At 44.1% G+C, this 15,075-nt stretch overlaps 1 protein-coding gene across 5 annotated transcripts in view; it reads right to left on the bottom strand.

The window, feature by feature from the left end:
* CSMD2 (CUB and Sushi multiple domains 2) overlaps positions 1–15,075 on the bottom strand; it is a 643,557-nt gene that overhangs the window by 32,923 nt on the left and 595,559 nt on the right. For all 5 annotated transcript variants that reach the window (XM_016958744.4, XM_063782964.1, XM_016958727.4 and 2 more), the window contains 3 exons: positions 12,045–12,218; positions 10,479–10,667; positions 2,963–3,136 (listed from right to left, as the gene is read on the bottom strand). In XM_016958744.4, coding sequence (XP_016814233.2) covers positions 2,963–3,136; positions 10,479–10,667; positions 12,045–12,218 — 537 coding nt within the window. The remainder of the gene's footprint in view (positions 1–2,962; positions 3,137–10,478; positions 10,668–12,044; positions 12,219–15,075) is intronic.

Raw genomic sequence — 15,075 nt, 5'->3', positions numbered from 1 at the left:
AGATGTTCTTAGATCAGACCAGGCCATGGTAAACATGAGGAAAGAGGAGAACAATTATCGAATAAATGACAACTGCATGAAAAGATAAAGTTACAACTATCATGGAATCTATCTCCTCATGTAACCATGTGTGGGCATCAAATGGTAACATCTGAGTGACCACATCTAGTTGGCTGGAGCCAATAAATGTTTAAGTCATGTGTATCCCACCACTTGCCATTTATGTCTTTTCCACTTCTCAACCTTGGGATTATTCCCTTTCCTAGTCTCGACTCAGACTGTGAGACACTACCTAACCACATGTTCTCCATTCTGTTTCCCACCGTGGAAGAGGGATTCATTTTCAACCTTCAATGTAAACATTAATAAAAGAGAGCTCATCGCATTTGGCTAGGTTTTCTTATCTTTTGAAGGTTGCCAGGATGTAATTCACACAACAGGCAGAACTGGGTCTCCCTGGAAACAATCTTGATGGTGAGCAGCTCTAACCCACACACTGGCTAGCTGACCTCAACTGGAGCTAGCAGTATTGTAAAATAGGCACAAGATGGTTAACGTGGTTTGGCTCTGTGTCCCCATTCAAATCTCATGTTGAATTGTAATCCCCAAGTTGGGGAAAAGACCTGGTGAGAGGTAATTGGATCATGAGGTGGATTTCCCCCTTGCTGTTCTCGTGATAGTGAGTGAGTTCTCATGAGATCTGGTTGTTTGAAAGTGTGTTGCACTTTGCTCTCCCTCTCCTGCCAGCCGTGTGAAGATGTGCCTGCTTCCCCTTCTGCCATGATTGTAAGTTTCCTGAGACCTTCCCAGAGGCAAAAGCCTGTACAGCCTGCAGAACCGTGAGTTGATCAAACCTCTGTTGTTTATAAATTACCAGGCTCAGGTATGTCTTTTGGCAGTATGAGAACAGGATAATACAATGGTGTTCAATCCTAGGGGCTTTTTCTGAAAGAATGGCCCCCACTACAGTATTGGAGGCTTCTAGTTCAGTGATAGAAGGGAGTCTGGACAGGATATTGCACCATGGGGGCAGAGTAGATAGATGGCAACTATTTACTGAAGAGGTAAAGAGAATGACAGTGGAGATGTGGGTGGTGAACTTCTTGAAGTAGGTCTCAAACTCCAGAAATCTCTCCATAGCCTTGGTGGCCCAGTGGTGTATGACTCAAGGACTTAAGAGGTTTTGTTGTACAACAGTTGGGTCCACTGCTTGCACACAATGAGACTAAAAACTTTGACCTGGAATTCATGAATGTGTATTTCATAGGACTGGCAGGAGATGCCACTGCAAAAGACGACATTGTTTCAGGAAGGGAGGAACTATCTCTATATCTGTGGTATATACCTAATGTTACTTCCTAATTGCCTATTCTTCTCATCCCTTATGTTCTCATCCAAGGGATTTAAGGTTCACTCATTGTCTAGCCTTTGTGTACATTGAATTCCTTCTAATTCTGTTTTCAGAGAGCTCCAGGGAGGCTGGAGAGGCAATGTACATGACCCTTGTCCTCTCATGCTGTATTGCCTATCACTTCTACCAGATGTCCAAACAGAAAGAAGCCAGGGCACAGTTAATAGGCCTTCCTCTAGCCCAGCTAAATGAGTCATCATGGCTCCTATATAGTCCTGCCCAGTTCCTTAATTAGGTGTTTAATGAGATTAATAGGGGTGAGAGGCCAAAGTCCTGGGTGGTCATATAGAGTGATGTGTCTGGGATTTCCTGGGCAACCAACAGCCCTTTGAAATAGTGGCTTTGGGACTCTTTTCTTTCTGGAGAGATCTAATGAATATCTCATTAAATATTCTGGCAGTGACCTAACTTTTGGGAGGCAGGCTCATCTGGGAATGTCAAACTGCAAGAACAGTGGCACATCTTATGGGTAAGGTCCCACATCAAGGAGAAGGCTTCTGTATTAGGAGGAGGTCATGATCCTTTCCTCTGAAGGGATCTGGCATGGGAAGGGTTACGGGTTAATTTCAATGCCAAGGTGGGCCCTCCGAGGAACATCAAGCTGCACAAGCAGCTCCCTCTTGCAGGCAACATGGAATCCCTTCCTAGGGCCAGGCAGGTCCCCCTCAAAGAAGACAAAGCTGCAAGGTGCTAATATTTTAGCTTGGTGGTTTCTGCTATTGGCAGGACAATTCACTTGCAAAATTTTGTTCTGCTATATGGCATTACACATTCATTTCTGGTTTGGATACTGTGGACATAGGACCTTTGGCAGTTCTCTACATTTGCGATTTTGATAGCATCTGTCAGTGTCCTCATTAGCAGTAAAAGGAACTTAACAGGAAAAGTCTGAGGACTGGTGTTTCAAGGCAGTAGAGAAGAAGATTGTACCCCACTAGGTAGCCAGGACATAGGACAAGTTGAGGGGCAGTGATAAGAAAAGGAAGGAGGCTGGGGCCTATGAGTCTGAAACAGAGAAGAAAAGAACACAGGAGTGGGCTTGGACCTGAGCACGAGTCTGAAACAGAGAAGAAAAGAACACAGGAGTGGGCTTGGACCTGAGCACGAGTCTGAAACAGAGAAGAAAAGAACACAGGAGTGGGCTTGGACCTGAGCACGAGTCTGAAACAGAGAAGAAAAGAACACAGGAGTGGGCTTGGACCTGAGCTGATCAACAGGAAGACTTGAACTGTCCCCAGGAACTCATAAAATCAAGTGTCTGGACAGGACTCTGGCCATAGGTTGACCTAAAAAGTTGTGCCCTTCCTAGTTTTGCAATCCCTGGGCATGGTCAGGGCTGACTGAGGGGGTAAGGCGGGGCTCAGTCCACCAGAAGCTGAAGCTCCATTGGGACCTTGTCTTGCTGTGCTTTCTACCTGTTAGGGTAGATATAAGGGTTCCAAGGTCTGATTCCCTCCCATCCATCAATCACACTCACTCCTTGGGGGCTCGTCTACCTCCCATCAGTCAAGCATTCCACTGGAGCTCTTTCCTCAATGCCATGCACCATACCTGAGCAGTGAGGGAGGGAGCCAGTCCAGTGTCCATCCAGCCCACACATGCGGGTGCTGTTTCCCACCAGAGTACGCTTGCCGATGCAGCTGTACCGCACCACTGCTCCCACAGTATAACTGTCTCCAGACATCTGGGAGTGAGGCGGGGAGCCCGGATGGCCACAGGACACCACTGTGGGGGAAAAGCAAACATCTCAATGACTCTGCACAGGGATGGATCACCATCACACAATCCATGCTAGGCTTCTTTAAGCAAGAGGCTGGGAAGAAGAGAAACCCAAGGGTATCTGTTGAAGCAAACTTCCTGCTGGCATGCCCACCTGGCGTTGGCAGACAATGTCCACTCAGGGGACAGTTTTCATATCTATGAAATGAGGAATAATACCTTCTCAGCATGTAGCAGATATAAAATAACATTAGATTGTTTTCTCTCTTGCCTCTTATGCTTACCTCTCCCTATTTCCTCATACTCATGATGTCTCTGGGCAGGAAGGTGGTACACAGAGTATACACAAGACAAAAATGGGAGCTCTGTCACCCTCAGATTGTCTTCATTGGCCCTGGATTCCAGAATGAGAGCCAATTATAGCCCTTTTCCATCTGCATCTTACAGTTGCCTCATCAGTTGTCCCCAACCTGTCCCTCTCAGTATGCAAGTTCCCTTTACTAAAATACTGAAGTATAGCTGTGAAAACAAGTGAGAAGATAGAACACCAGAATTGAGATGTCTAGGCAAGGGCATTGCTTTCAACATTACTGGGGCTGGTCTTCCCATTGGTCTTGTCACAGGATCACAGGTTGATCCTAAGATTCTCTCATTTACTCAACACACATTTATTGAGTCCCTGTCATGTGCTAGACACTCCGTGTGTTTGGGAAGATCAAGTGACTTTGAGAAGTGACTTGAATGATGTGAAGAGGCCAGCCATGCAAAATTTTGGAGAAGAGTATTGTTGGGGATGAAACATCAGGTATAACGGGCCAGAGGCCAGAGTGAGTTTGCTGTGTTTGAGAGACAGCAAGGAAGCCAAGGATGCTGGGACTGGAATGAGCCAGGACAGAATGGAAGAAGACAAGGGTGGAGAGGTCATTATGAGCCAGATCATGGCATGAAATTTGGATTTTATTATGAGCATCTTGGGAAGCCACTGGAGTTATATGATCGGATTTACATTTTAACAAGATTATACTGGCTACTGTGTAGAGAAAGGACCAGGTGGTACAAGAAAGAGGGAGCTGTTGCAGTAGTTCAAGGAGAGATGATAATGTCTTGGAGTCTGGTAGGAGATCCCTGTAGACATCATATCCAGAAAGCCCACAGGGCATAGCATAGAGGCAGACCACAACAGGTGACCAAGTGGTAAAACCTGGGTTGGGCCAGTGCTGACCCTGATGATGAATTTTGGTAGGTACTGGGATGGTAAGAATGGGTCTTAGGTATCTTCACTTCTCAATGTGGTCTTAATATGGGTCAAACATTGTTCTAAATGCTTATGGTAGATTATCTGCAAAGACTGCTGCTACTAACAATTCCTCCCATCAAGGAGTGGAGTCTTTTTCCCCTTTCCCCTCCCCTTGAATCAGGCTGGCCTTGTGACTTGCTTTGAATAACAAAACATGGTGGAAGTGATGTTGAGCCAGGTTACATCCTAAGAGGCTTGGCAGCTTCTACCTTCGCTGTTTGGAGTACTATGCCACCATGTAAGGAAGTTTGGCAGAGACTACGGAATGACAAGAACTCATATGAGGGGAGGGACCATGGACAATCACAATGCCCCAGCTGACAGCCAGCACCAAGATGTGAGTGAGGCCATCTCGGATCTTCTAGGCCCACCTGAGCCACAACAGCCAATAACATGTGGGGCAGAGATGAGCTGTCTCTACTAAACCCTGCCAGAATTGCCAATCATAAGCAAGAAAATGGCTGTTGCATTAAGTCACTATGATTTGTTACACAGTAAACACATAAAAATATGCTTAACACGATTCGTCATTAGAGAAATGCAAATGTAAACTACAATGAGATAGCACTTCGCATCCACTAGGATGGTTATAATAAAAATGATGAACAATAACAAGCATAGAAAAGAATATGGAGAAATTGTAATCCTCATACACTGCTGGTAGAAATGGAAAATGGTGCAACCACTTTGGAAAACAGTTTGGCAGTTCCTCAAAAAGTTAAATATAGAGTTCCTACATGACTTGGCAATTTCTCTCCAAGGTATATGCCCAAGAGAATTGACAACGTGTTCACACAAAAACTTATACACAAATGTTCAAAGCAGCATAATTCATAATAGCTAAAAAATGGAAACATAATAGTCCCAAAGTGGAAATGTTCATAATAGTCCCAGTTCATCTATCAATTGTTGAATGGATAAACAAGATGTGGTATATTCATACCATGAAATAGTATTTGGCCAAAAGGAATAAAGTATTGATGTATGCTAAAACATGGATGAACTTTGAAAATTTTATGTTAAGTGGAAGTAGCCAGACACAAAAGACACACATATAATTCCATTTATATGAAATGTCCAGAATAGGTAAATCCACAGAGACAGAAAAGTACATTAGAGGTTGCCAGAAGCTGGGGTGGGGTGGGCAATGGGGAGTGACTTTTAAGGGCTGCTTGGGAATGATGAAAGTGTTCTGGAATTAGACAGTGATGATACTTGTACAACTTTGCGAATACACTAAAATCACTGAATTGTATACATTAAAAGAATGCATTTTATGGTGTGTGAATTATATTTCACTAAGAAAAAGAAAGAAAAAATGCAAATGGATTAAATCCTCTACTTGAAAGAAAAGATTGTCAGATAGGGTTTAAAAATCACAATTACATGCTTTTTACATAGAGAGCAGTTAAAAATAAAATGATAAAAAAATCATGCCAATACTAAAAGAAGGAAGCTGGTTATAAGTTACAGGTACACCTAGTTTTATTGTGTCTTGCTTTAGTGTGCTTTACGGATGTTTTTTTTTTTTTTTACAAATGAAAGGTTTTTGGTAACCCTGTGTTGAGCAAGCCTAACAGCACCATTTTTCCAATAATACGTGCTCACTTCATGTCTCTGCGTCACATTTTGGTAATTCTCACAATATTTCAAACGTTTTCATTATTGTTACATCTGTTATGGTGATCTGTGATCAGTGATCTTTGATGTCACTATTGTAATTGTTTTGGGGCGCCATGAACCACGCACACACAAAATGGAGAACTTAATTGATAAATGTTGTGTGTGTTCTGACTGCTACACCAACTGGCCATTCCTTGTCTATCTCCCTCTCCTTGAGTGCTCCTATTCCCTGAGACCCACCAATATTGAAATTAGGCCAGTTAATAGCTCTATGATGTCCTCTAAGTGTTCAAGTGAAATGAAGAGTTGTGTCTCTCACTTTAAATCAAAAGCTAGGAATGATTAAAAGCTTAGTGAGGAAGGCATGTTGGAAGCTGAGACAGCCCTAAAGCTAAGCCTTTTGAATCAAATAATTAGCAAAACTGTGAATGCAAAGGAAAAGTTCCTGCAGGAAATTAGAAGGGCTGCTTCCATGAATACATGAATAAGAAAATGAAACAGCCTTATTGCCGACATGGAGAAAGTTTGAGTAAATCTTTATTGTAGGGAGCCGTCCTGTGCATTGTAGGATGTTTAGCATCGTCCTTGGCATCCACCTACCATAGAAGGTAGGTAGATCTGGACAGAAGATCAAACCAGCCACAACATTCCCTTAAGCCAAAGCCTAATCCAGAGCAAGGCCCTGACCCTCTTCAATTCTATGAAGGCTGAGAGAGTTGAGGAAGCTGCAGAAGAAAAGTACAAGCAAGCAGAGGTTGGCTTATGACGTTTAAGGAAAGAGGCCATTTCTATAACATAAAAGTACAAGGTGAAGCAGCAAGTGCTGGTGTGGAAGCTATAGCATGTTATCCAGAGGATCTAGCTAAGCTAATTGATGAAGGTGGCTACACTAAACAACAGATTTTAAAGGTAGAAAAAACAGCCTTTTTTTTTTTTTTGAGACAGAGTCTTGCTCTGTCACCAGGCTGGAGTACAGTGGCACCATCTCAGCTCACTGCAACCTCCTCCACCACCCAGGTTCAAGCAATTCCCCTGCCTCAGCCTCCCGAGTAGCTGGGACTACAGGTGCGCACCACCATGCCTGGCTAATTTTTTTGTATTTTAGTAGAGATGGGGTTTCACCATGTTGGCCAGGATGGTCTGAATCTCCTGACCTTGTGATCCACCTGCCTCGGCCTCCCAAAGTGCTGGGATTACACGCATGAGCCACCGACAGCCTTCTATTTGAAGAAGATGCCATCTAGGACTTTCATAGCTAGAGAGAAGTCAATGCCTGGCTTCAAAATTTCAAAAGACTGAATGACTCTCTTGTTAGGGATGAATGCAGCTGGTGATTTTAACTGGGAGCCAATGCTCATTTACCATTCTGAAAATCCTAGGGCCCTTAAGAATTATTCTAAATCTACTCTGCTTGTGCTCTATAAATGGAACAACAAAGCCTGGATGACAGCGCATCTGTTTATAGCATGGTTTATTGAACATTTTAAGCCCACTGTTGAGACCTACTGCTCAGAAAAAAGAGATTCCTTTCAAAATAATAACTGCTCATTGACAATGCACCTGGTCAGCCAAGTGCTAAATGATGGAGAGCTCCTGTACATCAGAACTGGAGATGTACAGGAATTGAATGTTGTTTTCATGCCTGCTAACACAACATCCATTCTGCAGCCCATGGATCAAGAAATAATTTTGACTTTCAAGTCTTATTATGTAAGAAATACATTTCATAAGGCTATAGCTTCCACAGATAGTGTATTCTTCTGATGGATCTGGGCAGAGTATATTGAAAACCTTCTGGAAAGGATTAATCATTCTAGATGCCATTAAGAAGATTTGTGATTCATGGGAGGAGGTCCAAATATCAACATTAACAGGAGTTTGGAAAAAGCTGATTGCACCCCTCACACATGACTTGGAGGGGTTCAAGACTTCAGTGGAGGAGGTCACTGCAGATGTGGTAAAAGTAGCAAGAGAACTAGAATTAGAAGTGGAGCCTGAAGGTGTGACTGAATTACTGAAATCTCTTGATCAGTCTGAAACAGATGAGAAGCTGCTTCTTGTGGATGAGCAAAAAAGTGGTTTCCTGAGAAGAATCAGGAAACTACTTTTGGTGAAAATGCTGTGAACATTGTTGAAACAGCAACAAAGGATTTAGAACTTCACATGAAGTTAGTTGATAAAGTGGCAGCAGGATTTGAGAAGACTGACTGCAATTTTGAAAGGCATTATACTGTGTAGGTAAAATGCTATCAAACAGCAGCATATGCTACAGAGAAACCTTTCATGAAAGGAATAGTCAATCCATGTGGCAGACTTCACTGTTGTCTTATTTCAAGAAATTGCCACAGCCACACCAGCCTTCACCACCCCGATCAGTTTGCAGTCATCAACATCGAGGCAAAGTCTCCACCAGCGAAGAGTATGACTTGCTAAGGGCTCAGATGATTGTTAGTATTTTTTAGCAATAAAGTATTTTTAATTAAGGTATGCATATTTTTTGACATGATACTACTGCACACTTAGATTATACTGGAAAACTAAAAAATTTGTGTGACTTATTTTATTGAGATATTTACTTTATTGCAGTAGTCTGGGACTGGACTTGCAATATCTCCAATGTATGCCTCTATATTAATATATATACCTATTAGTTATATCAACAGCAACATTAACAGGAGTTTGGAGTAAGCTGATTCTAACCCTCATGCATGACTTTGATGGGTTCAAGACTTCATTGGAGGATCTCACTCCTCCACTGAAGCAGCAGCAAGAGAACCAGAATTAGAAGAGGAGCCTGAATATGTGACTGAATTAACTTTAGAGAAAACAAGCATTGGGACAAAAAGTTAATATGGATAGGGTCACTTTATTATGATAAAAGCTGCATTTTACTAGAAGAAAAAACAATTTGAGTCCACTAGGGGCTGTGACTCTCAGCTGGCACCACTGTACACAGGTGGTGTCCATTTCTGACCCCAAACAATTTGCTGGTCATAAATGGGATTGGATGGCCAGGCCAGAGTTCTCAAGCAAGGAAAATACAAGCAGTGAGCAGCTATACCAGGCTCCTGTTAGACCTACAGCCACGAGGGCATAAAAAAATGCAGTTGTCCAGACTGGAGGGCCTACAAAATGTATATAATCTGCCAAAGGTAGGTGGACTGCTGCATGGCCTTAACTGCATATCTAATACTCCCTCTTGAGTGCATCTTCACCTTTGCTTCTTGGAAGATGGGGGAGAGAGAAATCTATGTGGATTCACCTTTAGGAAACAGAGGGGAGAGCAGGAAACCAAGGGGTTGCTCTTCTCTTAAGGACGTGTAAGGCCAGGGACCAGATGTCTGGTGATATGGTTTGGCTGTGTCCCCACCCAAACCACATCTTGAATTGTAGTTCCCATAATCTCCACGTGTTGTGGGAGAGACCCGGTGGGAGGTAACTGAATCATGGGGGCAGTTACCTTCATGTTGTTCTCATGATAGTGAGTGAGTTTTCATAAGATCTGATGGTTTTATAAGGGGCTTTTCCCCAACTTTGCTCATTCTTCTCTCCCCTGCCACCATGTGAAGAAGGACATGTTTGCTTCTCCTTCCACCATGATTGTAAGTTTCCTGAGGCCTCCCTAGCCCTGTGAAATTGTGAGTCAATTAAACCTCTTTCCTTTATAAATTACCCAGTCTTGGGCAGTTCTTTATAGCAGTGGGAGAACAGACTAATACGTCAGGATTCTGAGCACCTCCCCAACCCCTTTTAAAAAACCTGTTGTCCCCAATTCTTTTCCTAACAATAATTAATGTGGTCATTGTTTATTGAGTAGCTACTATGTACCAGATACTATGCTGGGACTTTTAATAGATTTTTTTCCCTTTAATCCTCTAATAACCCTATGGAATAGGTACTGGCATCATTTTTATAGATGAAGAAACTGACGCTCTGAGAGGTTAGTGAATTTTTCCCAAACCACACTACTTGTTCAGTAGCAAAGCCAGAATTCCAGTCCAAGTTGGTCTGCCTCCAGAGTCTGTGACCTCTCTGCTTCAGTCCTTTAAAGGGAAGGGGTTCATGTGCTGTCTTTCTGGAAGGGCAAGGAAAGGGTAAAGTTGGGAGATGATGTCCCGCGAGGCAGCCAGTTCTGAAAAAAGGGAACTCTGTAAGCTGAAGAGGGTGGTAACTAGAGAGGAAAGGGACCAGGCCTCTAGCTAGGAAAGTGAGAACACAAAAATTGGTATGGAAGTCACCCAACAGAGGCTCAAGAAGGAATCTGAAATCCCAGGAGTAGCCAGAGTGACTGTCACCATAAGGCAACTCATACATGTGCAGACACACACACACACACACACACACACACACACACATGCACAGAGGGGAGGACTGTTCTTTGACATGGGCCACCCCATCAGTCATTTTGAGCAGGTGACATCTACTTACAGAGACACTGGGGGCGGGGACGGTCCCATGTGCCATCTCCCTGGCAGCTGAGCACTGGGGTGCCCAGGAGGTAGAAGCCGTGGTTGCACCGGTAAGACACGGTGGTGCCGAAGCTGAACCTGTGCGGGCCGCTGGCGTGGACCTGACGAACACTATTTTCTTGGTGTCCAGGATCTGTACAGTTGATGACTGCAATTGAACAGAAGTCCAAACAGGCATGGATTCCCAGTATAGTAAAATCTTCCGAGCAAAACTAGGCAATGAAGCAGACCCTGTCGGGAGGGTGAGCTGGTCCCGAGGTTGCTGGACTTCTCCCCTCACCTTGGTTACCTGGTCAGAAGAGTCATCCTTCCATGTCCAGCTAGACATCACCTCCTTAGAGAACTCCTCCCACCTCTTCCCAGATTGATTACTCCCTTTCTGGTACTCCCTTGCACAAATCGCTATTGCTGACTTTACCAGCCTGTGCTGTAACTTGTTTGAACACACGAGTCCCTTGAGGGCATGAATGTCTAGTCTCCATGTGTCTGATCCTAGCACAATGTGCCTCCCACAGCAAAGCTTGTCAATTGTAAAACTGACGCATTTGAACTGACTTGAACAGGGTTGGGCTCTTTTGAAAATGGTTTTAATCACTTTTATGAGTATTTCAGGGACATATTAATATCCTGGGGGATATATTTGACTTTAAAATCTTAAAAGTGTTTCCAAAGCAGCTTAACTCAAAATCAGGATAAGATTTTAGAATAATGACAACATTATTCATAACCCATGACTATACTTTTCTTTCCAAACATCTTCAAATCCATTATCTTACCTGAGTCTCAAACTTATCATATGAAGTGGGCAGGAAGGTATTTTAAAAAAATCTTCGATAAGCCTTTAAGGATTTTTACTTTTGATGAGGCTCTCTGAGGCTTCACTGCTGTCAAAAGCCTCTAAAAGCGTTAGAAGCTATTTCCTAAATACTCCAAATGGAGCCAGGACATTCTGTATTCTCTCTGCCTTTTGAGTCTTTGGCTTCCTTTCTGTGTGTTTTCCCCCAGCCCTCACCCCCTTTATCTCAACTCTTAGGCTCTCTGCTTTATAACCCTCTGCTTTTTCATCAAGAATGGGGATCTCCTAAGAGTGGTTCCAAAGAAGCTGCAGCAGCCATTTTGCAACCACAAGGAAAGACCAAGATATTGCTCCTGATCTCGTGGAGCAGCTGCAGAAATAGTATTACTTCTAGATTTCTTGTTTATGTGAGAAAAATAAACCTCTGTTAAAAAATAACGGGGCTTTATAAGATAATGATGCATTATTTGTTCAATGAAAGGTAAAAAAGATGACTTGAAAGATAAAACTTAAGTTTTGCTTTCCTTATATAACCCATGATGATGAAATTTTATGTGGCTGTTTATCTAAGGGTTGAGAAAGTCCTCATTTACGACCCTTCTCTGCTCCATCTTCCCTATCTGGATCAGAATGATGCCAGAATGAATTCACTGGCTTCTTTTTCTGAGCTACAGAACCACATATAGCAGAGATGGTGGGGACTGGATTGGGAGAGAAAGGGTGACTCACTTCTGCAGGTGGGCAGCATGTCACTCCATTGCCCGCTGGCCAGGCATTGGGACCTAGCAGCCCCCTCAGCCATATACCCAGGGTTGCAAACAAACTTGACCACATCGTTGAGGTTAAACTGGTTACCCTGAGTGAGGCCGTCGACAGGGTTGCCTGGGTGTCCACAGGTAATTGCTGTAACCAAAACAGAAGATAGGTAAGCCCTCCTACTATTCCACACCCCTCAGAATTTATCCATCTCTCACCTGGCATCTCTTAGGCCATCAGTGAAGTTCAGCCCTAAGTCTAACTTCAATCTCTTTTGCTGTAAAACCTTTATAAACTGAAATTGTCAGGGGAACATTCTGTCTGCCTTGAAGATATGTCTGTAGCTTGGACAACTTGAGATCAATCATTCTATGACTTCCCATAGGGTGTTAGGGCTGGACTGTGGTTCTCTGTGGTCTGAGCGGTCAGTGCTATCTTATTTTCCTTGCCTCTGATGCCCTCGGCTCCCCAGATCCATTCTTAATTGCTGGGTATACTGATGGCCAACTGTCAGCTGGTTTAGGCCCATCCTCATTCCTGAGCCAACCTTGTAGAACCAGAGTGAATACTAACCAAGACTGGTGCAGAGTTCAGTCACTCTGCTAGATCAAGTAAAGGTAAACTGGGGAAGCAGAGCTGCTGTTTGGAGAGAACCCACTACCTCCAATTCCTTCCATGGCAAGGGAGTTCAGTTAGTGCACTTTGATCTGTGCAACTTGGGAATAATGAGCTGGCATGTTTGGCTCAGCATCCCTTCTTTTTCTAGGGACCTAGTTGTCTGCAGGGAGCAATGTTCTCGGCTGCTCTCAGCTGTTGAGGAGGGAGGCTATCCCCAACATTGCAGGGCTGCATGCCCCACTGCAGTGTTGCCTCTGTGGGTGGGTGAATCCATCTCATTCTGGGTTCATGTAGCAGCCTCCATCTGACTGTCACATTAAGCTCCATTTTCCAACTTAGCCTTTATTAGTAAGCGAGGTAATATTTGGGCCTCCACCTACCAGTCTGTTTTACTATTTTGTTCAGACATGAGCAGGGAAGAGAAAAGGGATGTGGTATTTGCAGGCCACCATGCTTATCCCTGCATCCCTCTGATTCCCCCTTTCTCCCAGTGGTATAGCTCACTCCATTTGGCTGCACTGGCCTCTTGGAGGTTTCATGAATATACAAAGCAAGTTCCTGCCTCAGGGCCTTTGCACTTGCTTTTTTCTCTACTTAGGACATTGTTCCTGCAGATATCCCTTAACTCCTGCCCTCTTCTTCTCAGGTCTCTCCTCAAATTAACCATGTCAGTGAGGCCTTCCCTTAGTCCCTAGTTGGCCAGCATGGCCAGTACTGCCAGGTCCCTTGCTCTGCTCAACCTCTCTCCATAGCACTGTCAGCAACCAACACACCACAGCACTTCTGTATTTGTTTATTGCTTATCACCCTTCAGCTGAATGCAAGCTCCTTGAGGTCAGGGACTTGGTTTTGCTTATTGCTGCATCCTTGGTGTATGTACCAGTGCCTGACATTCAGCAGGAGTGTGATAAATATTTGCTGAGTGAATCAGCGAATGAGTAAGTGCATGAATGGATGGATGCCTAGGCTTCTGCTTTGATCCTTAGTCCTTAGTTCTATTTCGTCCCAGCCTGGCACCCTGGTCTCATGGAGTTGAACTCCCACCTGATGCTTTTGCCAGGCCTCTCGCTTTGTTCTGGGTTTTAATTTGTGGGAAGATTAGGAACTATAAGGGATGTTCTCTTTGCCCAATACTTAAATCCATGAGGATCCCACCTAAGACCCAAATGGTGATAATGGGGACGGGGGTGTAAGATGAGGAAGCACCCAGTCTTTGCTGTGGCCAGATCTGGTGTTTTCTGGGCTAGTTCTCTTCTGTAAATCTCAGTAGTAGCAACCCTGACTCCAGTGGAGGGAGCCAGGAAGAGCAGGGGACATGCTGTTAGTGGACCACAGGGGTTCAAAGCAGCCTGGCATAGTGAGATGAGAATGAGCTATGAAGGCCAGCAGACCAGGATTTCGGCTCAGCTCTGCCCCTTCCTGACTTTGGGTCTAAGGATAATTCACTTTGAGCCTTGGTTTCTATAGCTGCAAAGTAAGAATTTTGATATGCATTTCACAGGGTTGCTTTGAAAATAGATTCAATTCACATAATTATTTATAATCAAATGTCTGCTGAGTGCCTTTTATGAGCTAGGTACTCTGCTTTGGAGTGGAATATACAAAGAAGAACATGAAATGTTCTCTGACCTCAGGAAGCTCATTTTACAGACTTGTAGGAGGGCAGGCAGGGAAGCGGCTGTTAAACCCAGTGGGCTGGTGCTGAGATAGAGCCCAGCGCAGAGGACCGTGGCTTTTACCCTCCTCTGGGGAGAGAGTGGGTCAAAGAGGGTCCCACAGGGAGTGGCATGAGGTCTGATCTAGGTCTCAAGGGTGAGTAGGGCTTCGCCAGGTCAAGAAGGTGGTGGGAGAGCAGGGATAAGCATCGCAGCATCTGTAAACCCCTGAAATTATATGCAAGGCACTGGGTTTTTGCAGCCAGCTCGGGAGAGGGTCCATTACTTTCACCGGATTTGGAAAAGGTCGTGATGCCCTTTCCCTGAAGGTGGAAATCACTCATATAAAGAGAGAGAAGAATGTTGAGGATTAAAACCCTTGGGAATACCACTTTTTGAAGGGCAGATGTTAAAAAAGAAAAAACCTATAGGAAACTGAGGAGTGATCAAAAAAGTAGTAAAGCAAAAAGCTCTACAGGAGGGGGTAGTTGTCACAGAGCCAAGAGCCTCAAGAATTGTCAGATATCCCTGATAGATCAAATAAGATAAAGATGAAAATGTGTTCATCGGATTCATCAATAGGACCACTGGTGACTTGCAAGTGTCCCCTGCCTGGTTCAGGCTCTTACCCACTGCTTCCCACATATTCCCAAGCCACAGGCCCTGGACCAGGATCAGCAGGAGAAGAAGCTGCTGTGACCAGGTGTCATCTCTGGTGCCCCCATATAAGT

This window comes from Pan troglodytes, chromosome 1 (assembly GCF_028858775.2).
Source record: "Pan troglodytes isolate AG18354 chromosome 1, NHGRI_mPanTro3-v2.0_pri, whole genome shotgun sequence".
Lineage (NCBI taxonomy): Eukaryota > Metazoa > Chordata > Mammalia > Primates > Hominidae > Pan > Pan troglodytes.
This window is presented reverse-complemented; position numbering and strand designations above follow the sequence as displayed.